General features: G+C 30.9%; 5 protein-coding genes across 5 annotated transcripts; 2 read left to right on the plus strand and 3 right to left on the minus strand.

The window, feature by feature from the left end:
- The first annotated feature begins 4,409 nt into the window (after positions 1-4,409).
- LOC108780583 (organic cation transporter protein-like) lies at positions 4,410-9,216 on the plus strand. The gene is made up of 10 exons (XM_018548343.1): positions 4,410-4,465; positions 4,599-4,746; positions 5,267-5,486; positions 5,584-5,690; positions 5,959-6,113; positions 6,421-6,610; positions 6,694-6,826; positions 7,065-7,377; positions 7,760-7,944; positions 9,013-9,216. Exons 1-10 carry the CDS (start codon positions 4,411-4,413, stop codon positions 9,214-9,216), a joined length of 1,710 nt encoding a protein of 569 aa, XP_018403845.1. The 5' UTR covers position 4,410.
- Positions 9,217-11,495: 2,279 nt separating this feature from the next.
- On the minus strand, positions 11,496-12,644 carry LOC108782305 (homocysteine S-methyltransferase YbgG). Its single transcript, XM_018550556.1, has one exon. The coding sequence runs from the start codon at positions 12,634-12,636 to the stop codon at positions 11,647-11,649; it is 990 nt and encodes a 329-aa protein (XP_018406058.1). The 5' UTR covers positions 12,637-12,644; the 3' UTR covers positions 11,496-11,646.
- LOC108780593 (uncharacterized) lies at positions 11,564-20,260 on the plus strand. Its single transcript, XM_018548355.1, has 11 exons — positions 11,564-11,583; positions 15,843-15,903; positions 16,495-16,668; positions 16,764-17,019; positions 17,557-17,661; positions 17,757-17,941; positions 18,550-18,774; positions 19,223-19,369; positions 19,550-19,718; positions 19,797-19,974; positions 20,112-20,260. The coding sequence occupies exons 1-11, from the start codon at positions 11,564-11,566 to the stop codon at positions 20,239-20,241; spliced, it is 1,650 nt and encodes a 549-aa protein (XP_018403857.1). The 3' UTR covers positions 20,242-20,260.
- Positions 13,661-14,999, minus strand: Pomp (proteasome maturation protein). Its single transcript, XM_018550558.1, has 5 exons — positions 14,915-14,999; positions 14,453-14,553; positions 14,178-14,238; positions 13,868-14,043; positions 13,661-13,784 (listed from the first exon to the last, which is right to left on the minus strand). The coding sequence occupies exons 1-5, from the start codon at positions 14,915-14,917 to the stop codon at positions 13,697-13,699; spliced, it is 429 nt and encodes a 142-aa protein (XP_018406060.1). The 5' UTR covers positions 14,918-14,999; the 3' UTR covers positions 13,661-13,696.
- Positions 20,194-21,675, minus strand: LOC108782306 (homocysteine S-methyltransferase YbgG). Its single transcript, XM_018550557.1, has 2 exons — positions 20,467-21,675; positions 20,194-20,269 (listed from the first exon to the last, which is right to left on the minus strand). The coding sequence occupies exon 1, from the start codon at positions 21,434-21,436 to the stop codon at positions 20,480-20,482; it is 957 nt and encodes a 318-aa protein (XP_018406059.1). The 5' UTR covers positions 21,437-21,675; the 3' UTR covers positions 20,194-20,269; positions 20,467-20,479.
- Positions 21,676-23,767: the final 2,092 nt, after the last annotated feature.

Below are 23,767 nucleotides of genomic sequence, written 5' to 3' on the forward strand. Positions count from 1 at the left end.
TGTTATTGTTAGTAGAACAAAATGCAGAACGTCAGTGATGTAATTAGGGATATGCAAGTACTCGAAAAATTCGGATACCCGAACCTCGGGTCGGTCGGGTCGAGTAATGATCGGGTTCGGGCGGGTCCCGAATGTTCGGGTATCTGAATTTCGGGATAAAATTCTTGATTCAATTAAAATCCGAAACTCTATTCGGGAATTCGGAACTCTATATTCGATTCGGGATAAAATTTTATTTTTTTAACTCACAATAATTTCATTAATATACTAACAATAAAAAACTGAAATTATAACACAATTTTGGTATAACATAAAAGTATATGACAGAATAGTTGTCGAAAAATTATCCCCACTCCTTCTATTTTTTCTGACCTCTGCGGTGACATCGATCTTCGTACAGCGTATTTGCCGGAGTTACCCTATTTTAAATTGAAGTGTTGAAAGCATAATTCCGAATAGCAACGATCGAAATTCGACATCATTGACTATACTATAAGATTGTAAATCCAGTGCTATTATTCGTGCTATCGTTTTGTTAGTTGTTTCGCTCGCGTTGAATTTTTAGTTAAATATTGTATATTTTAATTGCTACTGTGTGACGGTTGTTCTATCATCGAATTTGTAATTATTCTTTCATTATATTTCGAGGTTAAATGTCGTGAAAGGCAATTCGTATTACCATATTTTGTTTGAAATTCTCGATCACACAAATAGAACATTTTACTTTATGTTGATTTATTTTTATAAAATGTTGCCAAACGAAACTTTTATTTCGTTGTTTTCTAAAGATTTTTCTAAAGACACATTTTCACTGTTTGCATGCGTCGAATTATTATTATCTTCATTTTTTGAACGCATGTATTTGGTTAATATTAATGTATCCTAGTGCTTTTTTTACTATGCAAAGTCGTTTTCTTGATAAGCAATGTTTTCCGAGAACTTTTCGGATGTAGGAATAGTCCATTGAAGATACATCTGTTAATAGTCTTAGCGTTTACTTTCTCACAATCTTAAAATATAAATTATTATTCCTCCATCAATTTGTTTAACCGTTCTACAGAAATATTATACCTATCTTATTATATATCTCTTTTATTATATTCGCTCAAGCATCATCACAGAATGCGTTTGACTTTAATTAGATATGTAGTAGGTATTTGTTAGTTTTGTGAAACGAAAACAGATGATAGTGCGTGTAACTTCCAGTGGGTGTCCGACAGAGGTGGTATTGGCTGCAATTCATGAATTCACTTACCGTTGATCGTTCATGTGGATGAGCAAAAAGTGTATCGTATAGCTTGTGTCTCGCGTGCGTAGAGACGGGATTTACGACGTTTAAAAGGCTCAACGCCCGTACTCATGACGGATGTTGGATTTATTGAGCGCTCTGTTTTAAGGTAATAGAATATGTAGATACGGTCCATACGAAGAAGAATATGTGCGCGTAAAATAGTCTCTTTCGGATCATTGTAAAAGCAAGGACCGTCGACTTCGTGAAATCCTTTTCCAAAAAGTGAGTGTACATGTACGCGAACAAAAAAATATATATATGATGTTCTAATATTATAATTGTAATTACATTAAAATATGTATTTTGTGCGTAAAAAGTCGAAATGCCAGTGCTATTGTGATAATTGTACTATATCGAACTGCGAGAAAACTGATTTCTAGAAGTATCGGAACAAGAGACAGGATTAAAGTAAGATATATAGTTATATTATATGTATAATTACATATATATATATTTTATTTTTTACATATGTTCTTAATAGTTGAAGCGAGAGATAGTAATGTTATGGTTATTAATCCATTCTCGACAGACAGAATATTTCCAAAAGATATGAATAATTTTCGTTGTAAAAGCGTAATGAAGTAAATGATAATGACAGACTAATAAGTTTTATTTGTAGCTTACAAACAATTGAGTATTACTTTTAGAATTAGTTTATCGACTTATTTTTTTTAATATTGATAAATTAAATAATAACATATGATTGAATCTAATTATAGAACTAAGTTATGCGTTATTTTATTATTTATAATATTATATTATTATATATGTAATTATATAATATATGTGTAAATTATAATAATTCATAGGACCACAACAAAATTTTTGAATTTTTGATGACAAATACGAATCAGAGTGAAAAAGTATTTCCTATAGATTTTCGATCTCTTAATTCGAATTTGTAACTCAATGAGCAGAATGTCTAAAATCGGCGTGTAAAACATTATTTAAGACATCTTTAAAAGAGTTCTTTAAGAGAAACATCTTTAAAATATTTCATAAAGACCTCTGAAAGATATTTTAAAATTGTCGTACACGCCGTACATTTGTTACATTATAGTCAATTTTTTAACTAATTGAGAGACGTGATGGAATATCTGTAAAACATGTTTGAAGAAAGAATAAAAGTGAATATGTGATTAAAATATAGTCGCAGAATTGATTTATGGATATTTTGATAAGTTAAAGTTAAACAAAGTAGAAGAAACAAAAAAAAGTTTGCTTTACTAATATTAAGTATTATAACCTAACGCATCAAAAAACAAGTTTGTGCAAAGTATACTGTTACGCAACAAAAGTTAAGCGACTTGCATCGTCATGAAAGGTTTTATGTTAATTGTTATTTTATCTTCCAAACTATTGAAACATCCATTTGTGAAGTTAAAAAGACCTTCCAATAATACTCACGCTATTGTCTGATTGTTGCAAAATGGAATTTTACTAATTTTTTTTTAGCGTATTATAGTGTGTTTATCTTGGAACTACAAGTTCCATTACTGGCTACAGTCAATAAGAGTCTAGAAATTCAAATTTTTCTTTTTCGGCGCTTTTATTGCTGGTTTACGAAGTCTTCCTCTACACATTGTTTCAATATAAATATTTATATAATTATATGGAATGCATTTTTTTCCGTTACTTCACTAGTTCTTATTGTTCTTATTGTTTATGACCGTTCCAATATAAATGCAACCTTAGTAATATCCATAACATTAGTAAAGCAAATTTTTTTTATTTCTCACACTAATTTGTTTAATTTATCAAAATATATTTAAATCAGATCTGCGACTATATTTTAATATTATATTTATTTTTGCTATTTTCTCAAATATTTCAATTTTCACTGATTTCTTATTATTTTTCTATTTTCTCTATTATCTAAAAAAATTGGTAAAAAAATTGGATGAAGCAAAATGTCTTACAAATTAAGATTCAGCGATCTAAATTTCATTTAAAAAAAAATCTATTTTGATTTATGTTTCTCTCAAAAAATTTTTTTGTAGTCCTGAACAATTATATTATATATGTATGTAATTATATATATAATAATTTTTTTATTATATAATTGTCTTCTTTATTGATAACGTGCAATATGTTTGTGCGAATACAAAACCGCTCTTGCTTTATAATTTGAGTATGATTTGTATCTCCTCTGTATGTGTGATATTTAATTATTCGTATTTAAAATCCATTATGAAATCTCATGACTCAAATATTACGCGAAAGTTCTCCGTTCGCTAATTAAAAGGATATAAAGAAAAAATCGATAGAATTAATAATTTATTTCTTGTTGCCTCATTTCTTCTACGGCTTGTTCTTCTAAAGTCTTTTCAATATCCTCAAGACTATCTTAAACCGTTGCGCATTCACTGGATCGTATTTGGTTCATAGAAATTTTTTCGAGTCCCCTTATATACGGATAATGATCAGAATATTAAGGCATGTTTTTATTAATTTATTAACATTTTCTTATATAGTTCTTCGTAAACCTCATTTTTGCGAAAATAATACCTATCGTGCATAAATCGCGAAAATGGCTAAATTTTACTGAAAACTTTCGCGAAATATACACAATATCAGTATATATAATAAATATCGTAAAACCGATTATACGCACTGATAGTTACATACTTACTTTACGCAATTTCACCACTAGGCATAGTGACGCAATTAATGAGATAAACTGTACAATTGGAGCAGCAATCTGGCACAATTGGAAAATTACTTTATCCTGTTTGGCGTTTCGATTTTTTCGGCCTCCTTCTTTCGAGTGTGATGGTTTTTCGGTTTCTAGTATAGTTAAAAAATCAATACCTGTGTGTCACATAAGTTAATCACATGGTTAGCACGTACGGCCATCGTATGTGCAAATAATCACCTATACTATTACGATTTGGACTTATTAACATTTTCAAAAATAGCATCTTTACAAGCACAGTAGCTCTGTAAATTATTGGAATTTTTTGTTTATTCCTTATCGTTATTGTGCGCGATGTTCTCAAGAAACTTGAAATATAATACAACTGCAGATTAAACATTCGGTCGGTGGCGATTTTCGATAAATAATACATAATAATACACAAATTTAAAATATGATTACAGCTTATACAATACACAACAATATGCAGCTGTGCTGCTCAAAAAAGAACGAGGTTGATCCGCTGCGGTCGGAAAATGGTATGAATGATCGGTACTCACACATAAACGTAATCGTAAATTAAAAAATCCAAAAGAGTCAGAAAAATAATCTTTTTTGTTATAATTTTTTAATCGAGAAACACAAATCATATAACTGAGTCTTTTTTTGTAGGCTCTACGAACAATCCATCATCGGAGAACGCTATAGATAAATTTGGATTTTATCAAATTGTGATATTTGCATTTATTGGTATAACATTGATGCTAACGGCAGGATTCGCGCTTTCTTACGTATTTACTGCGGGCGAGGTTAAATACAGGTATACACACATTAACATTTTTGTTAAAGTAATCGGATCCTATACATGACTTTTCAAAAGAACAAACATTTCTAAACATTAAGAAATATGAGAGATTCTCAAATATTTACATGTTTAAACATTTTTTTATAAAAAAAATAGAAAATAAAAAAATTCCATGTAAACTTTTACGCCGAGACACTACCGCGTCTCCTGATAAGTGTATTAACACATTGATATGTTTATATAAAAAAACACGAAAAGCTATTTTTCGAGCAACCAACTTATTTACTTTTTTCTATCTTTAATGGGTGAATTAGAAATCATAATTTAAAATAATAAAAGTAACAAAAAAATCGATGTATGTATATTCGATATATCTATTGATCCTATTTTACGAAAAGTTTTCTTTTTTGATGGTATAATAAGTAACAAGAGTTTTCTCTTTTTTTGCATAATTTAAATCTACATATTTATGAAACACGATTAAACAAACTACGATAGAAAATTGTAAAAGAAAGCAATTATTTATCATTTGAAGATGTTTCGTGTCGGAATGCGAGCATTCAGGAAATACGACATTCGAACCACCGTGGCTGAATTTTTCTGCGCCGAAAATCAACGGTGTCATTTCCCGTTGTACACGTTACGTGATACAAAATGATCATTCGGACACATGTACAAAAGCATTGTTCACCAACGTTACTCGTTACTGTGATTCTTGGATTTACGATTCGGATGAACATACAATACTTAACGAGGTATTGTGACCCATGGTAATCAGTGTGAATTTTGCATATCAAGATTTAACAGTAGATTAATTTTCTTTTTCCATTTCCTTTGTTTATTTCGATGTAGTGGGATTTTGCATGCGATGCTAATCGATGGAAACTCACGTTGGTGGGCACGATACAACATACCGGTCAATTTGTCGGTTTGATGTTCGCTGGATACATATCTGATAGGTGAGAGATAGCGTAATATCTTCGAGACTATAATTAATTAATTTTGTATATATATATATATATATTAAAGATACGATTAGTTTTATGTAATGCGAAATAGTATCAGATAATCTCTGTATAATGTTCTTACAGATAGTCATAGATTCTTGATAAAAAAGAATATAGTGTACTTATGACGCGATATTAAAAAATTTCGCATTATCGCAGAAATACGGTTTGCCAGTACAACGAGAAAAATGTACATCCGCGTTTATTTTTTCATTTTCAGGTTTGGGAGACGAACAATTTTGACGGTGGCAACGACTCTAACTGGATTAAGTGGCTTGATACAGTCCTTCTCCGTAAATTATTGGATGTTTCTCACATTCGAATTCATCAATGCCAGTTTAGCGGCGGGAATCTACAGCGCAGGATTTATTTTAGGTATAGAACAAAAAATATCCTCGGAGACAGTAAAAAAATTTATACACACCAGGAAACGTTATGTCGTTTCTGTCTTGTGACGTTTGCGGACAGCGCGTCGTCACGTTGTTGGAGCGAATTCTTGATGCAATGTTCTTTACTCTCATTTAAAAATACTTAAAATATGACATTTTTGTGTTATTTATTTTAAATTTATCACGTGTGTACTTTTACTTATTAAAATTGTAATGACATGCATTTAAATTTCTATAAAACAGTAATTAATTCTTTATCATATATGTATAATTTATGCACTTATTTGTTTTAGGGATGGAGACCATGGGAGTGAAACATAGAGTCCTTGGAGGTGTTATAGTATCCAGCATGTTCTCCGTGGGTGAAATTTTACTAGGATTGATCGCAAGTTTGTTAAGATCTTGGCGAATGCTTCTTAGGACAGTGTACGGACCGGCACTGCTAGCCGTTTTCCTACCTCTGGTCATTCCAGAATCAGTTAGGTAATCTTTCGTAATGAACATTTCCGTATCGGTGAGATGTCATTTTCATTCCTTTATACACAATACATAATATAATTTTCAAGATGGTTAATGTCAAAGAAAAAATACGAAGAAATGGATAAAATATACTATAAAATGGCCCGAATGAATGGCCTGAAAGTAACAGACGAGGCCATCAATACTTTCAAGGAGCAAAATATAACTAAGGCTGAAACGGTACGTCATTTACAAATGTTTCGTCTTTCGCAAATGTACATTTAATTATGGTACTGAAAATATCTTATTCGCAAATTTGTGCCTACTGTAAGATTACTAATTTATCTAAAATACAACTACCATATTCGTAACTTTAAGTACATGCAGTCAGCAACTTTTGTATTACTATATAAACGCTAATATAAAGCAGTAAGTCGCACATGAGCTTTGTAATTATGAGATTAATGCGATCTTTCAGAAAAGCGAACTGGTGGTATTGGACGAGAGGAAACCGATCGTGCAAGTTCTACATAGCTCAGTGATACTTACTCGACTGCTGGTCTGCTCGTTCTGTTGGATTACAAATACGTTCGTTTTTTATGGATTGTCGTTAAATTCAGTGACGGTAGCCGGGGAAAAGTACAGCAATTTCATACTCGTTGCGGTAGTCGAGATACCAGCGTTTTGCCTCGGCTGCGTGCTGAACAATCGCATTGGCCGTAAATCAACGCTTTCTGGTGCATTCATGCTGAGTGGAGTATTCTGTTTCGCAAGCCAGTTCGTACCGGCAGGTAAAGAGATAAAGAAAAGAGGTTTCTCAGACAGAGCTGGTTGAAGTTTGGTACGTTCCTGGAGTGACTTTTTAGAAATGATTTGGCCTATTTCTCCTTTCGCGTACAGAATTATTCGTAAAATGCCAGTTAATAGACGAAAAATATCTTGATCGAATATGCATCGACACCCTTATGTTTGAAAAACTATCCTTCCATCGTTTAAAATTCTTCGAAATCGATTTGACCCTTCAAAATTGATATCTATTTATATAGATAAAAGGAGAAATGGATCGGCTTACGTAGATACATTAGTCACAACCGTGTTGTTCACATAATTATGTTAAGTATAATTGGTCACCATAGCGCGCGATTCTGATGATTTATGGCTATTCTGTTTCAGAAACCTGGAGTCACGGGCCTTTAGTTTTATATATGGCCGGGAAATTGTGCATTGCCATGGCGTTCGCTACCACCTACATCTTCACGGCAGAACTTTTCCCGACGACACTCAGAAATTCCCTGCTCGGATTTTGCAGCATGATCGGTCGTATTGGGTCAATCTTAGCGCCGCAGACACCTCTTTTGGTGAGTCAATATAAACAAATGCGCGTTGCAATAAAAATCATAGACTTAAAAAAATAGACTTATAAAAATCATAGACTAAAATCATAGACTCCTATGTCTATGATAAAAATATACTTTCTTAATATGTGTGCTTCCCGAATTACGCTTCGATAATGCTATATCGCGTGGTCAAGAATATTTTTCAGATTTGCGAATCTATCGAAATTCTTCTCTAATTTCAGGATCTTCAAAACACTTTTATTTTTATAGATAATATTTGAAAATATTTATATCCCCGTTTTTATATAATTTTATAAACTTGACCAATGTGCGTATCAGTCCCTTTTAAAAGTAACAACTCAAAAAATGTGATTTCGAGTTATTATCACGAATAAATTAGGCAAAGATTACCTCTATATCGATTATCAAAAGTAAACTAACTAAACTTTACAGTCCGTTCGCCAAATAGCATTTGTGTCATTCCTTATTTTTAAAGAGATCATAAACTGTTACAAGAGTAACACATTTTCAGTTAAGATAGTTTTAACGATCAAAATTTAAAGAGAAAATTGTTTTATTTTAAATTTAGTCGTTTTTTTAGTTTACGGTAAGTACAAACTGGTGATATTTCAAGTTATGTCACTTTTGCAAAATTATTCCGGATTTACTACAATTTTGTATCAAAATCATGACTAAAAACCGTAGCTTTTTTTAGAATTATGAAACAAAAATGTTATGATCATGTTTCTAAATTGTATACATATAAGAGTATATTCTTCTTGTCGATATTACTCATATTTGATCAGTCAATAATTTTCTATTATAAAAAAAATACTTTTTCCCTTTTCTAAAATGTTTAATTTTTATAGTTGTGTGTTACTTTGGAAATAAGGGAACGCGATATGATTTTTATAAATGACGTTAATAATACTTAATATTTTATTTCCAGAGCACGCAAAGAATATTTACAATAGCATATGTTCGCAATCTTTCTTACATGAAGTTCTCAATCATTATTGAGAAATTCACATAGTATAAACTATATTGTTTAAAACAATTCATTAATAATGTTTTCTTATTTACATTCAGATGCAAATAATGCCTTCGTTGCCATTTATTCTATTCGGGACCATGGGTATGCTGGCGGGCATCTTGTCTCTGATTTTCCCGGAAACTTTAGGAACAAAACTTCCGGACACCGTATGGGAAGCAGAAAAAATTGGCAAACCAAAAGAAACTCGAAAAAATTCGAATTTTAACATGTCGTGTCAGAAGAGCAACGCGGAACACTGAGAACGCTTTGATTTATGCAAATGTCTAACATTTCGTGTATCTCTTTCAGCATATGTCTTTTCTTCTGTATTTTATACAGATGCTAATTACCTCTCCATAAGATGTTAGCATGTGGATGAATTCATCTTAAACTTTCAGATTCGTGTAACGTTTAATAATAATATTATTATTATAAATATTAATTCCGTTTACGAGATATATACTCATTAGATTTCGATAGTGATTATGAAACTAATATGTTCGTAAAGTTAATTTACCTAAAGAAATCTCAAAGTGATAACATTTATATCAATTTAATCATACATAAAACAGAAATGAAAATACATTTTATCATTTTTTATAACAGTAATGTATTTCATAGATAAATATTTACATAAAGGCATATTTATATTGTTTTATGACGGAAGATAAATGGCGGAATGCCTGGCTATGCCTCAGCTAGCAAGCTTACGTGATAATGACGTGATTATGAAGTGATTTTGATGACAATGCCGTCAAGTGACATAAATGGAACGTTATTTTGACGTCATTTGTAATACCAAAAGTGACGTCACCGATATGACGTCAACTAGATGTTACATTGACGTCATATATTTGACCATTACTAATTAATTATTTTTTGTTATTATTTGTGTATTATTATTTGATGTATCATTTTATCCTTTAATATTCGATGAAAAACAAGGATAAAATGATATGTCATGCGCATTACACTTGCGGAAATGATACATATACTAATACATACACTATCATATAAACACATAAACCATCTGTTTTCAATATTTCCATTGAACAGATATATCACAATTATACAGACATTGACATACAGATTCGTGGGTCATCGAAGTACAGCAGTTCCCGTACGATTGTCAAGGTTAAGCATGCAAGATCCGTGGTGTACAACTTCGGATGGGTGACCGTTTGGGATGTATCATAAAAAAAATTAATTCTCGAATTTAGAGAAAAATTTTTTTTTTCAGTAATTAGGGAAAACTGACCGGTATTCTACTTAAATTTCTACACGAAGTATATACGAATTTACTACTGCATTATTGCACTAGTAGTGACACTAATAGTACTTTTTAGTCATATTTACGTCTTCCTGACGTAATAAATAACGTCAATAAGATGTGACATAATCACGTGATATATACGTCAGAATAACGTTACTTTTATGTCATAATTGACGTTATTTGTACCAAAAATTCACGTCATTATCACGTGATCTTGCTAGCTGGGCGAATGCCTGTCTTCTTCGCTCTCTTTTTCTCTCACTCTCTCACTCTACATAACATTTGTATGACGTAAGTCATATATCAGTTGATTTGTTGTGATAACTATTATAAATTATTTTAACAAGATGTATATTTTAATAATTTTTAGCTTTACTGCAGTTTTTTTATACGCATGTATTATACACACGGAAACAACGTCTATGACGTAGCGTACCTGACAATAATGTATTACAATTCGGAGCAGAAAAATTCCTTTACACATATAAATAAAACTTGTTTCTTTTGTAGTAATAAAATGAGTAAACATTTATTTTCGAGATGTTAAATATACCATTGTATCAAAGTTTAAATAAGAATTTGTCAGATTTTAAAAACGTAATTGATATATCGTTTGACTTTTAACGAAAAATAATGTATTGTATCTTATTGTATAAAACTTATATATAAAAAGTTAATATAGAAAAAAATGAATATTTTACTAAATAATATAATATTATTTTCGCATAAACAATGGCTGCGTTCAGCAGACTCAACAGTTTTGCAACCGTTTTATGATTCGTCCCACTGATTGGATTATAATTTTAGATCTAAAGGAATAGTCCTATCTCAGCAAAGAATCATAAAACAGTTGTAAAACTGTTTTATGATTCTTTGCTAACTGTTTTATGATTCTTTGCTGAGATAGGACTATTCCTTTAGATCTAAAATTATAATCCAATCAGCGGGACGAATCATAAAACGGTTGCAAAACTGTTGAGTCTGCTGAACGCAGCCAATATTAAAGATAGAAATATGTATATAGATTATTTTTTACATATATGTATCTCAATGAATAGTAATTTCATGTTGTTTAAAGTAAAAGATTATATAGCACCTTTTTTTCATGTCAAAATAAAAAGTAAAGAGACATACATATACGACCGATTGAAACCATCTGAGTAAAGTAAACAACATAAAGCTTTTATTGTTATGTAAATAGTCGAAACGAAACTATAATTTTCTAATTTTTTTTGTTTTTTTTTTTTATGTAAAATGTGATTCGGGCTGTATGGTATAATATCGGTAATATATACGAGAAATTAGTATAAAAATCATTGTGTTCAATAAAATGGATGACGCATACACTCAGACGGTTTTAACCAGCGCGTATATGTATATCAATAACAATAACAAATATATTTGAATATCGCTACTATCACTTGTTCAGAATTTTTTTCTGAAGCGAATGTCGATTCACTTCCGATCGAATTAGCTTAATGTCATCAGCGAAGATCTTGCAGCAACCGCCGATGTAACGAACTCCTAGGTCCAACCATTCCGATATGGGCAGATTCAGAGATTGATCCTCTTCGACCGCGATCCATTCGCCGCTTGCGGAATAGCTGCCACCTCTATTGGGATACACTATCAGAGGAATGAAATCCTTTTCCGATGACGTGTTCTCATTGAGACCCTTCAGTAAGGGAGTCACGTACTTCGGATCGATACAATTTACACCAACCGCGACGATCTGCGATGGCAAGGTGCGGTAACAGCACACAGCTGTATTTTGGAATCCGCTACCATCCGACATGAAATGACCATCTCGGCATGAAAACGAGAGCCAGACACGGGCACCTGGGTATTCCTTCAACAATTCTAAAATGGCTTCCGCTTCCTCGATGCAGGGTATAGTTTCGAAAGCTAGAAGATCAGCACCAGCATCTAATAGCGCTTTAACGCGCGGCCTGTGCCAATCTATCAGTTCTTGTCGGGTTATACTCTTTCCATAGAAGCCCGTGTATTCAGACCCATTGTGTAGATAAGCGCCGTAAGGACCGCAAGATCCAGCGATCATAGGCTTTGACTCATAGGGAATGCACGCTTCGCGGATGTAGTCATTCACAGCTTTTCTAGCTACGTTTACGGATACGTTGAGCAACTCCAAACTTTCTTGTTCACTCACTTTTAGATATTTCATCAAGCCGGGTACGGACGCTTGGTAGGTGTTGGTCTCGATAATGTCGGCACCAGCGCGTAGAAAATCCATATGCGTGTCATATACGGCATCGACATTGGTTTTCAGAAACCGTGCTGTCCAGAGTGGATCATTATTGACGTTTGCACTCATATGCCGTGACAATTGTCCACAGAAGCCACCGTCCAAGACCTTGAAGACATTTTTTGAGACACTTCGACATTCCATCGTTACGATCGTCAATGTGAATTGTCAGAGTGATTGTTCGATCCAAGTACAACGTACGTCAACGTGTCTTATTATCGCGTGCTAAAATTATTCAAATTTGATTTGCACGATTTTATAAAAAGACAATTCTACTTTTGTGGAGGATTTATTCCGCTTTGAAATTCTCTTATTAATTTTTACTGATCGAAACGTGGCTCACTGTCGGACCCAAATCTCCACTGGTATGTCTTAGCTCGTATTAGTTCTGATTAGAACCTTAATTAGAACGAATTGTTTATATATACTGTACAAAAAAGTACGAAGAATATTTAGGTTATTTCAAATTGATTCACAAACGTTAATTCTTTTGATTTTCTGGTGCGATCATCTTAAGTTACAACATGGAAAACAATACGTGTTTTACTATAAAATTTTCAAAACAAAAATATTTGCACAACTTCCACGAGAAGAACTGAAATTAGCAATAAAAAACGTGATCACATTAATAATATAACCTATACGAGCACCTCACGTCGTCGACATCTTTGATCTCTGAATGAAACTTCATATGACTGGAAAATACTATAAATATTATACCTTAGGAGTAAAAATTATTGGTAAATTAATTTCATATTTTACAATAGCAATTAGGAAATTTGTATGATACTATATAATCTACAAAGTTTGTTTAATAAAAAAAACTTATAAGCTACAGTAAAGTTGACATTAAATTATATGTTGTATAATATAATTATTAGTAAAACGCGTACTTTCTTTTGTTAATTAAAGATTAGCAATAGCCAATAGGAATCAAATAATATGTATATAAAAAATATACTTTTCTATCATACTGAATATATACAGATATTTTTCTTGTCGAGTATATAATATTAAATGCAAATTTTTTATTTTTTGAATTTGTTAAATATTAAGATTTGGTAATTTTATTAAAATATTTCCAAAAAAAAGAAAAAATCTAATACATATATTTATCTTACAGAATTAATATATTAATTATAGTTATTAAAAGATTATATGAATTTTTATGTTTTATTAAGACAAAATTTTTGCAAGATAAACTTTACAATATTCCAAGATGGTTTTCTACGATGGCATGTGGTTGTCCCATTTGTTCCCTGAATTCAGATGTATTGAAGATATCATCAAATCTATAAATAATAATATATAAAAGAATAAAAATTGTCGAATACAGATTGATTTGTCAATGCAGTAATATATCTGTCATAAATACCCTATACTCTGATCTTTTCCAAGTAAAACATCTCGCATCACATTAGATGACGATAAAAATGGAAGTCTTCCAATGTTCTCAGTAGCTTTTAATTCCATTGCTATGCGTAATGGTGCATGTAATCCTTGTGTATTTCTAAGTAATGCCATGTTCATGCGATCTTGATTTTTTTGATACTGAAATAAATGTAATTCACAATTTATTGTTTTAAAATTATCTACATTTTAACTATCTATGTGTGTGTGTGTGTGTGTGTGTGTGTGTGTGTGTGTGTGTATGAGAGAGAGAGAGAGAACACTAAAAATCTTACATTTCTTTCTGATGCTTCCAAAGGATGTGTGCAACCAACACTCTGTCGGATTGATGACAGACTAAATAAACAAGAGTAATGTTAAAAATTATGTTAAAAAACTACTTTTAAAGATTTATATAATATAAATATTCTGTAGGTACATTCATTATTTGCAGTAAATAATATAATCTGTATTTCAATAGTATAACAGCAAATTCTCTCGAATTAAATTAATTATTTTAAAGATACGTTGATTAATTCCTACAACTTAAGTTTTACTTAAATTTTCATACCCTGACACCATAGGATTGGGTAAGTCATAGTTAGTTCCACTTTTAATGTTGAATTGTTCAGGTACAACAGGCTTGGGTATAATTGATGGCAAACCAAAGCTCTGAAATTATAACAGTTATAATGGAGATAAAACTTTGTGTTTCAAGTTCAATCTTCTCTATTGTTTTACATAAAATAATAGTAAATACAAATTAGTTTGAAAACTGCACACACATTAACTATTTTTACAAAACGGAGCACAAGAACGATTTGGTATTTTTTATCGTTATTGTATAATTATTAATTGACATTAACAATCTATGACACAAGAAAATCTATAAAATAAACAGTAAAATCGACTATCACTATTAACATAACCTGTATATATTTAATATATTGTACTGTTACTATTGTTGAGTATTGTCTTAAAACCAATACATAAATTGTATGTAATGTATCGTCTGAAAAATATTGTTAGTTACCATTTTATTGCCTTACTATCACCACAGCAATCACACCAAGAAAATGTCAAAATGATTTAACAACAACGATTGATAATCCACTATAAGGAGCGAATTAACAAAATCTTGTCATGTCACGGGTCACGGCGTTCGTAAACCCACAAAATTTCGGCAGAACTCACACCTAGGGATTTTCTAGTAACGGATAAAACAATTCGTGTGGAAGTTGCGGATTGGTCGCCGCCATTTGAGGGACACTTCCGTGTTTCAAACGAAAACTGCTCGCCGAGTTGCTGTGTAGGTAATTAGAATACCCTTTCACTAAAATCTTAATAAAAATGTACTCATTCATGCATATTCATTCAAAACAAAAGAATCTTTCAGAAAAACAGGGTAGCTGATCTCGTAAATCGAGTTATTAGCATTATTAAATGTTAAAGTTCGAGACTTTAAAGGTTAAGATATCTAGCTCATCTTGCCACAGTGCTACACACTATTATATTTAGGCTACGCTACGGTCCACTTGATGCTACAAAAAAATGCTTCGAAACATTAAGGACTACGCAGAATAAAGGAACAGAGAACAGAAAATAAGAATTTCAACCTATCAGAAATCATATACTGTAGAATAAACAGTGTGTATTCCATAGTACATGATTTCTGATAGGTTGAAATTCTTATTCTCTGTTCTTTGTTCCCTGTTCCTTTTATTCTGCGCAACCTTATAGCGCCAAATGGACCGTACCTTAGTGTTATAACTGTACGTACAAGTTATATGTCCATAGATTTCTTCGATACGTGCGATCGACCAAACAATTTACTCACCTAACGTCAGCTTGCGATAGTTGTTAATACTTGGCATATACTTACACAAATAAGGAATTTAATTAAAAATTTATGAATGATAATTTTTGTATTTTTCTATTGCAATGTCCGTATACATGAAAAGAAAAAGTTCTTTGCGTCAATCGCTCGCATATAAATTATTACCGAGGAAGATTCTGATTAGGGTAAGAAAAATAGTTATTGCGATAACGTTTCGGAAAGTAATTTTAAATTGCGTTCCGTTGCACGTATAGTGATATCATTTTATCTTTTTGTTTATCTCTGCGTACAACAACTAAAATAATACTTCATGTGCATTTTAATTATGCGTGCAACGGAGAAGCTGTCTTATATATATATTTTTTTTTCAAATAAACGCACAATGTAAAACAATACGAATTTAAATTTCTTTTTTACCAAAAAAGATGTGAAAAACCTATTTACAATCTAATATATGCAGAAGAGCTTTTAATTATATGGAGGATGAGATCCATATAATTGCTCATCTATATCAATAAATTCATACTTGTGTTTATAAATATTTTAAATACAAATTTGCTTATTTTTTTTTAAAATGATATTGAGTTCATAATTTTATTGATAGTTATTGACTTTATATATACATATATATATATATAATTAATTGATTGTTATACAAATATAATAAATATATATTTTTGCTTAGAAATTTAAAATTATTTATAATTACATATCATAATTCAATTAAAGACAGAGATAATGAAAAGCAAAATGAAGACATAATTATTTTTATTTAGCCTGATAGATTAAAAGGTCGTTATTTATTTCGATCAGCCGTGCGGCGCGTCTTGGAATATATGGAATGGATAACAGGGGAACAGATAATTGAGGAAATTAGCGATGATGTAACGATTAATATCAGAATGGCTCAACAGAGACACAAAGCAGAGAAAAAATTACTTACATTAAAGGTATTCAATGAAACATATGTGTAGTACGCTAAAAATAGATAAATAGAAATAAAAAATCAAAATTTAACGTGTAAAAGATGTATCGCTGATTTAAGGATCGATCGATACTATTAGTGAGACCACTTGAAAGATCTTCCGCTAATAAAGCGTACATATACGATCTTATCACGAAGTTCCGCGCATACACGAAGCATTCTGAGAATTTGAGAAAAAATCTGGCAGCGGTGTGCAATTATCAATATTTACCGTCTGGTCGGGTAATTGTTCGTCAGGGTCGTAAAGCGGAAAATCTTTATTTTATTATGAACGGCGAGGTTTATCTGTCAAAAGTAGTGATTGATGATTTAACAGGTAAGGAAAAATAGTACCGCAAATTTTCACAAAATCTTAGACAGGAAAAGATCACATTGAAAATCTCTAATAAATAAATATAATATCTCTAATAAATTGGAAAGAATCTGATCGAATAATATGTGAAAGTGGATAGAACGTGATTCCTTTTAGAATAAAAAAAGAATAAAAAAAGTACGCAGCGAATTTTCAAATTCAATTTCCTCAAAATCTGAGCAGAAAATCGAAAAATTTTACTTTATATGTTTTTTTGTATTTTTTATAAGGAATCACGTCCTACCAGCTTTACATGTTATTTGATCGGACCCTGTATTAGCATTTTCCATTTAGCTCGTAATATTTTTATATCGATCTTTTCTTATTGTTAATTTAACATTACATCATTTTTTTGACAAACATTACTTTGTAAAATAATTTTATTTTTATTTATTTATTTATTAAAAGATAATAAAATTTATATATTTTATAAGTAGGACTTCTAAAGAAAAAATTATGTATAGCTTAATGTGAAAAATTAGATGTAATGTTTTCTATTAGGTGATGAAAAAGTTATAGATATGGGGATCATGCATTCAGGAGATATGTTTGGTGAAGTTGCATTATTGCATACGATACCGAGAACATCAACGATAATTACTAAAAGTTAGTAGAAACGAATTATGGAAATAATAACGTACTAATAGAGTAAATTTTATCATGGTTTTTACGATCTCTTATTTATGGTAAATATTATTTAGCGTCAGTCGATTTGCTGCTAATTAATCGAGACGATTTTAACAACATTTTGCGCAGTAGTTTGACAAAAAAGTGGGATGATCTGCGTGATGCATTGGTTCATTTTAATTATTTCAAGTTGTGGGATGAAGCGACGGTACGAGAATGTTGTATTTTGAGCAAATTAAAAGACTTTAAACCTAATGAGGTAAATAATTTAGCAATGCAATAATTATTTTATAATAAAGGAGAAGGTGATTTATATTACATGAAGTAATTTATATTACTTGAGGTTCGCCTCTCGATTAATGGTCCTTAATATTTTCACTATTAGAAAAAAAAAATTATTTTATCATTCGTTTAGCAGCTCGTATGCAATCATAGTATTTTGACCTCTATAACGTGTATGTCAAGGTGAAAATTATTGGAGGAGTTCTTGTAATGTAAAAATTTCGTTTTTTTAAACAAAACCTATTTTTTAAATCTATTTTTATAGAGGGATTACATTACTATCCTTTTTGATCTTATGTGATACCATCGTATATTTATATAAATATCTTAAGTAATAAATAGTTTTATAACTTTGGAGTCTAAGATTGATTGAACAACTCTTGACAAATGTAATCGTTAAGTTTTAAATTTAAATATCGATTATTTATAGTTATTCTATAAAATATAAATGAGGAGATATAATATCACCTTCTCCTAAAAAAAAACATATTTGATAATTTATTATTCTCTAAAGTATCTCAAGAAATAAATATATATCTGAACACAAAAAAGATACACAAAAATATTAACAAATTAATTTGAAAGATTTTGTTAGGTGATGGAAAAGGCATGGTGAATTATGTACATTTTATTCTAAGTGGTAAATGTCGCCTTATTGAGCACATGCTCGTTCGTGAGCGTCCTTCTTATCAGGGAATGCAATACGAGTTATACGATTCCGAAACTTTCGGTCCACAACTACGAAGAATGTCGAAAAAGATTGTGGAATCTGACGAGTTTGAACCAAATCAATTTGATAAATCAATTCCAGTACGAATTAACAAGAAATAACTTTATTCTCTTATATACTATTTCTTTATAGTTTTAATAAAACACTACGCTCTTTTTTATGCACTTTTTTCTTTGCACTTTCTTTGTACTTTTGTTGATGCACTATTCGTGTATGTACGTATATCATGTTTAATTTTAAAAATATAAACAGTTTTCAATAACTACATATTGATATAATTTTAATATGGCAAATATAATTTACATTATCGTATAAACAGATTACACAAAAGATTATATTTGTTATAAGAGCCACTTGTATGCTGATTAAACTGCTAATCAATAGTGTATATATAATAGATAATTCAAGCTATTCTTTTAATCATTATTGCAAAAATATTTTATTACTTCTTTATACTGTCTAATTATACTGAAAATATTGATATAAACATAGAATATGTATGTTTACCGATCGCATTTTTCTTCGCAGAAATCTGTTGGAACACAAGACGAGGTTGATGGATTAAGCATTGTTACCACCACACTTTTAGACGTTGTGAGTATCTATAATACGTTATTTTCCTTCTTTGTACTAATTCTATTCTCAAGCAGTAAAACTATATTAATCGAAGTATTAAAATAAAGAAATTTATTTGTATTTTAAATAGCTATCCGAGTAAATTATTGAAATTTGTTTATCACAGTTAAACTTATTGAAGCGGAATATGTATTTGGATAAAGATTTTATTTGTCAGTAACATATAGGATCATAAATTGATGTCATTATGTAGAATCATAAATTGATTGATTTGCGTGTGTTAATAAATATTACAATATCAAGGTTAAAGGATGGCATGAAATTACTGATGTTGCAACGATATTAATGCGAGAATCGTCTGTTACATCTCAATTATGTTATCCGAGCGATGTTCGCACCATATTCATGCAAATATGCACTTTTTCACGGGGTGCGTGTTTCGGTTTAGGTGAGAAACACGTGTTTTAGACAAATTATTATTTTTTTTATCTAATACGTCGTAATAAATCAATATTTAATTAATTAGGAGAGAAAATGCTTCATCGAAGAGTCGTAGCAATTACGCCAGTACGATGTTTCCTTATACCGCGATATTGGTTGCTCGAACACAACCGTGCTAATATTTGGGGACGTGTGAAACTATTTATGGACTCAAAATATCCAACTAAGAAACAGCTATTTAATGAATTTCTTCTAAATCGAAAGTATGATAAATTGTTACATATAAACATAATTACAGTAATATTCTCAGATTTCTTCCAATTATCAATTATCTATAATTATTGATTTGATGATTTATAGGAATTATCTTGCATTCTATTTCCTCTGATTTTTATTTTAGATGGATGGCATACAAACAGAATTTAATTAAAGATGTTATTAATCGACGTGGTCATTTTCGTAGTAATACAACGATACACGACGTGCCGTATTCCATCAGAATTACTGATGAAATAGATCCAAATTTATAATTATTCTTCTCATACTGTTTTCTTCTCTCTATATCAAATAAATATAATTATATGGATATATAATATTTATTCAGAGATTTGTAGAAATAAAATTTATGAATGCGCGCGCATTATTCATGCAAACAATTTACATGTATAATATTTTGCGTTTGTGCAGGCAATTAATATAAATTGATTTTTATAAAAATCGTGTGAAGTCATTTTCTCAATGGCCATTAAATTTACATTATATATATGTCTATGTCTGACGTTGGTCCACTCTAGATCTTATTCGTTTGATGTCCTTAGCGTATGTTCTACAACATCCTCCGATATAACGAACACCAAGATCCAGCCATTCGTCGATGAACTCGTACAAAGGGCGAGTTTCTCCATCTTTCTGCCATCCTTCAGATACTGTATATTTTTCTCCGCTGTTAGGATATACCACCAATGGTATGAGATCGTTTAACTTGTTTTTGTTGATACCTTGCAGGAGAGTAGTGACACATTGTGGAGCAATACAATTAACACCGATAGCTAATATTTGTCCAGGTAGCGCATTTTTGTAACATCTTACGGCAAGCTCTTGGAAATTGTTACCGTCTGCTAAGCTTTTTCCGTCATCTCTACAGGAGAATGACAACCATGCCTGCGTATTTGGAAATTCTTTGAGTAGATCGATTATAGCCTCCGCCTCGCGGACACAAGGTATCGTTTCTATTGCCAATAGATCAACACCTTTCTCCAACAATGCGCGTATGCGAGGTCTATGCCAGTTGATCAAAAATTCTCGCGATACGTTGATACAATACGAACCGGTATACTCTGAACCATCGTGCAAGCAAGCGCCGTAAGGACCGCAAGATCCAGCGATTAGTGGCTTTCGATTGCTCACGTTTTTATCATTCTCTATTTCTTTACTATACGCGTTCACGGCTTCTTTAGCGTAATCAACAGCTTTACGGATGATCTCGAGACTTTCTTCCTCGGTGATACCGAGATGTTTTACAAAACCGTCGATAGTTGCTTGATATGTATTTGTCTCTATGATATCGGCACCAGCACGCAAAAAATCCAAGTGAGTAGCGAAGACGGCCTTCGGTTTCGTTATGAGGAAACGCGCAGTCCACAGAGGATCACCGTTAATTTTTTCACCTATGTGGGTGGACAATTGTGTAGAAAAACCACCGTCCAGCACTTTTATCTTCGACATGATTATGTTCCTTTTCCTTGTTTTTAGAAGTTTATTAAGATTATTTAATTTTAATTTATTAAAACTTTGTCTGAAAAACCAATATCACATACAAAATCGACACATAAAAATTTTACTGCAGACGAATGTAAATGTATAGTTTGCATCTCAATTGCTCGATGTGCTCCACGATATTACAAGAAATTTATCCAATACACAGACTTTATACACATTACGGAGATAACTGTATGAAATGACTTATCATTGCAGTCTACATTTTGATAGTTAATTATGGAAGCATGTGTCATTAATGCGACCAAATAATCGCTTCTTCCGGAGTATTGCGTATTGATGTAGATTACTATATCACGCGCAGTACGTGATCATATCTAATGGCTGATGCAATATCGTCGTTTTATTACCAGGTATTCGTGCAAGTTGAAAACAGGAAAGTACATGCAGATAAGATATCGTTTAGCAATATAAATAAACGTTTTTTTAATTGATCGTTTGACCTTGCGAGATATTTGATGCAAAGTTCGGAATATAATTTAAGGCTGAGTTTTATGTTGCATGCATAATACACATGATGTATCGTTTTATCCAATGATGTTATCGTTGAATACTCCGCGAACAATAAGAATAAAATAAGATCTTATGCGCATTATGCGTGTTAAAAAAAAAACCGCCTAAATATATAGCGTATTTTGGGTGTATAGTTTTATTCATAAAGAAAAGAAAGAACACTAATAATCTTTATCTAATGGATTTTAATAGTTATTTCCATTAGTCACTACTACTGTGACGAATCAATTATTCAATTTTCTTATTTACGAAAATAAAACACTAGAATATATTATGTATTTCATATACCATATATTTCACTTGTACAAAAATTTATTTCTAATTTAATATGTCCTAGTAAAGAAATGTGCAAATATGAATGTTAAGTACAAAAATTGATGAGATCTTTATTTACATATTTTATATTGTTACACACACACGCACATGCACGCGCGCACACATATTCATATATATATTTATATTATAAGAAAAAAAGCGTATTTTAATATTAAGCACTTTTATGAATTTGCACTGTTTATTTTTCATAAAAAGTTAATGAAAAAATGTTATATCCCTAACAGCACAAATGTCGATATGTCAACTACAAGTCGACTTTGTTAAGTCAGGCCCTTTAGAGTCGACCGTAAGTCGACTTTATTCAGACGCCTATAGACGTCTTTAAATGTCGACTTTAGGACATCTAGAAGTAGACATTTGTAAAATAGTCGACTTGTCAGAAAGCCGCACGTATATGTCCGCATGATGGTTGACTTAAAGTTGACTTACAGTCGTCTTCAAAGTGGGACATTGTATGACTTGGAGACATCTCTAAGTTGTCTAAAGTCAACATACGGACGTTTTTTTTTTTCGGACGTCTAGCAGCATAAGTCGACTCAGAGTCGACTTATAAACGACTTTGTGCTATTAGGGATGTCATGATTATGTGTTTGCGATAAATATACAGATAAAAAATAAAAATTAATAACTACATATATACATATATGTATAAAAACTTTGAGTCGTAATGCAAGCAAAACATGTTAGTAATCAAATAGAAAAGTCTATAACACATTTTATCTTATTTTCTAAAGTCGTCTTGCTTAAGTATACATATATCTCTAAACACGTCATAGTACTTTGTACATCATTAGAAACATTATTGTAATGATAGAAATATTACAAATGATGATACTGCAATAATATTATCACACTAATTAAGTATCTAAATTTCATATTTTTTAGATAACAAATAAATGTGGACAATTTAATTATTTTGCAATGTACTTTGTGTAAGCAAATAAATCAATAACGTGTAAAAATACATAATTTGTCAAATATTTTAATTATTTACTTGAAAATAGTGTTTCAAAGAATTTTAAATTTGATAAATGCTTTGAATTCTATGAATTTTCCAAATGGAATGCGTCATAATATTTGAATGTTATAATTCTTAAAGTTAGATAGTGACACTTCTTTCGTACTTATTAGTAAAAAAATTATTTGAATAAACGTGAGAAAACATGTGAACAATTTTGTATCGTATAAATTGCTATTACAAAAAATAAATAAAATTAAAATATTTGCGTATTATGTACGAATATACTATTTCTCTCTTTTGCCTTGGCGCAATAAGAAATATTTTCTTTATTTCTACTTATAGTGATGCATTCTTGATATGCTATTAATCGCCATATGGCACATTAACTGAAATATTTTGCGAAATATTAAATTCGATATTATATCGCGTATTATTAAGTATAATTACTATTATGACAATATAAAAGGTTG

This window comes from Cyphomyrmex costatus, unplaced genomic scaffold (genome assembly GCF_001594065.2).
Source record: "Cyphomyrmex costatus isolate MS0001 unplaced genomic scaffold, Ccosl1.0 scaffold123, whole genome shotgun sequence".
Taxonomy (NCBI): Eukaryota; Metazoa; Arthropoda; class Insecta; order Hymenoptera; family Formicidae; genus Cyphomyrmex; species Cyphomyrmex costatus.

What these genes read in the sequence shown, in the direction of transcription:
- LOC108782306 (XM_018550557.1), bottom strand. Translation starts at nt 21,436, where the DNA reads ATGTCGAAGATAAAAGTGCTGGACGGTGGTTTTTCTACACAATTGTCC.
- LOC108782305 (XM_018550556.1), bottom strand. Translation starts at nt 12,636, where the DNA reads ATGGAATGTCGAAGTGTCTCAAAAAATGTCTTCAAGGTCTTGGACGGT.
- LOC108780593 (XM_018548355.1), top strand. Translation starts at nt 11,564, where the DNA reads ATGACGCATACACTCAGACG. An exon ending in AAGACTTTAAACCTAATGAG is followed by an intron (nt 17,942 to 18,549) that starts GTAAATAATTTA and finishes TTAATTTGAAAG; the next exon opens with ATTTTGTTAGGTGATGGAAA. An exon ending in AATTTGATAAATCAATTCCA is followed by an intron (nt 18,775 to 19,222) that starts GTACGAATTAAC and finishes TTTTCTTCGCAG; the next exon opens with AAATCTGTTGGAACACAAGA.
- LOC108780583 (XM_018548343.1), top strand. Translation starts at nt 4,411, where the DNA reads ATGCAGCTGTGCTGCTCAAAAAAGAACGAGGTTGATCCGCTGCGGTCG. An exon ending in TCCGCTGCGGTCGGAAAATG is followed by an intron (nt 4,466 to 4,598) that starts GTATGAATGATC and finishes CTTTTTTTGTAG; the next exon opens with GCTCTACGAACAATCCATCA. An exon ending in GCTGGATACATATCTGATAG is followed by an intron (nt 5,691 to 5,958) that starts GTGAGAGATAGC and finishes TTTCATTTTCAG; the next exon opens with GTTTGGGAGACGAACAATTT.
- Pomp (XM_018550558.1), bottom strand. An exon ending in CCCAATCCTATGGTGTCAGG is followed by an intron (nt 14,239 to 14,452) that starts GTATGAAAATTT and finishes TTGTTTATTTAG; the next exon opens with TCTGTCATCAATCCGACAGA. An exon ending in TGGAAGCATCAGAAAGAAAT is followed by an intron (nt 14,044 to 14,177) that starts GTAAGATTTTTA and finishes CATTTATTTCAG; the next exon opens with TATCAAAAAAATCAAGATCG.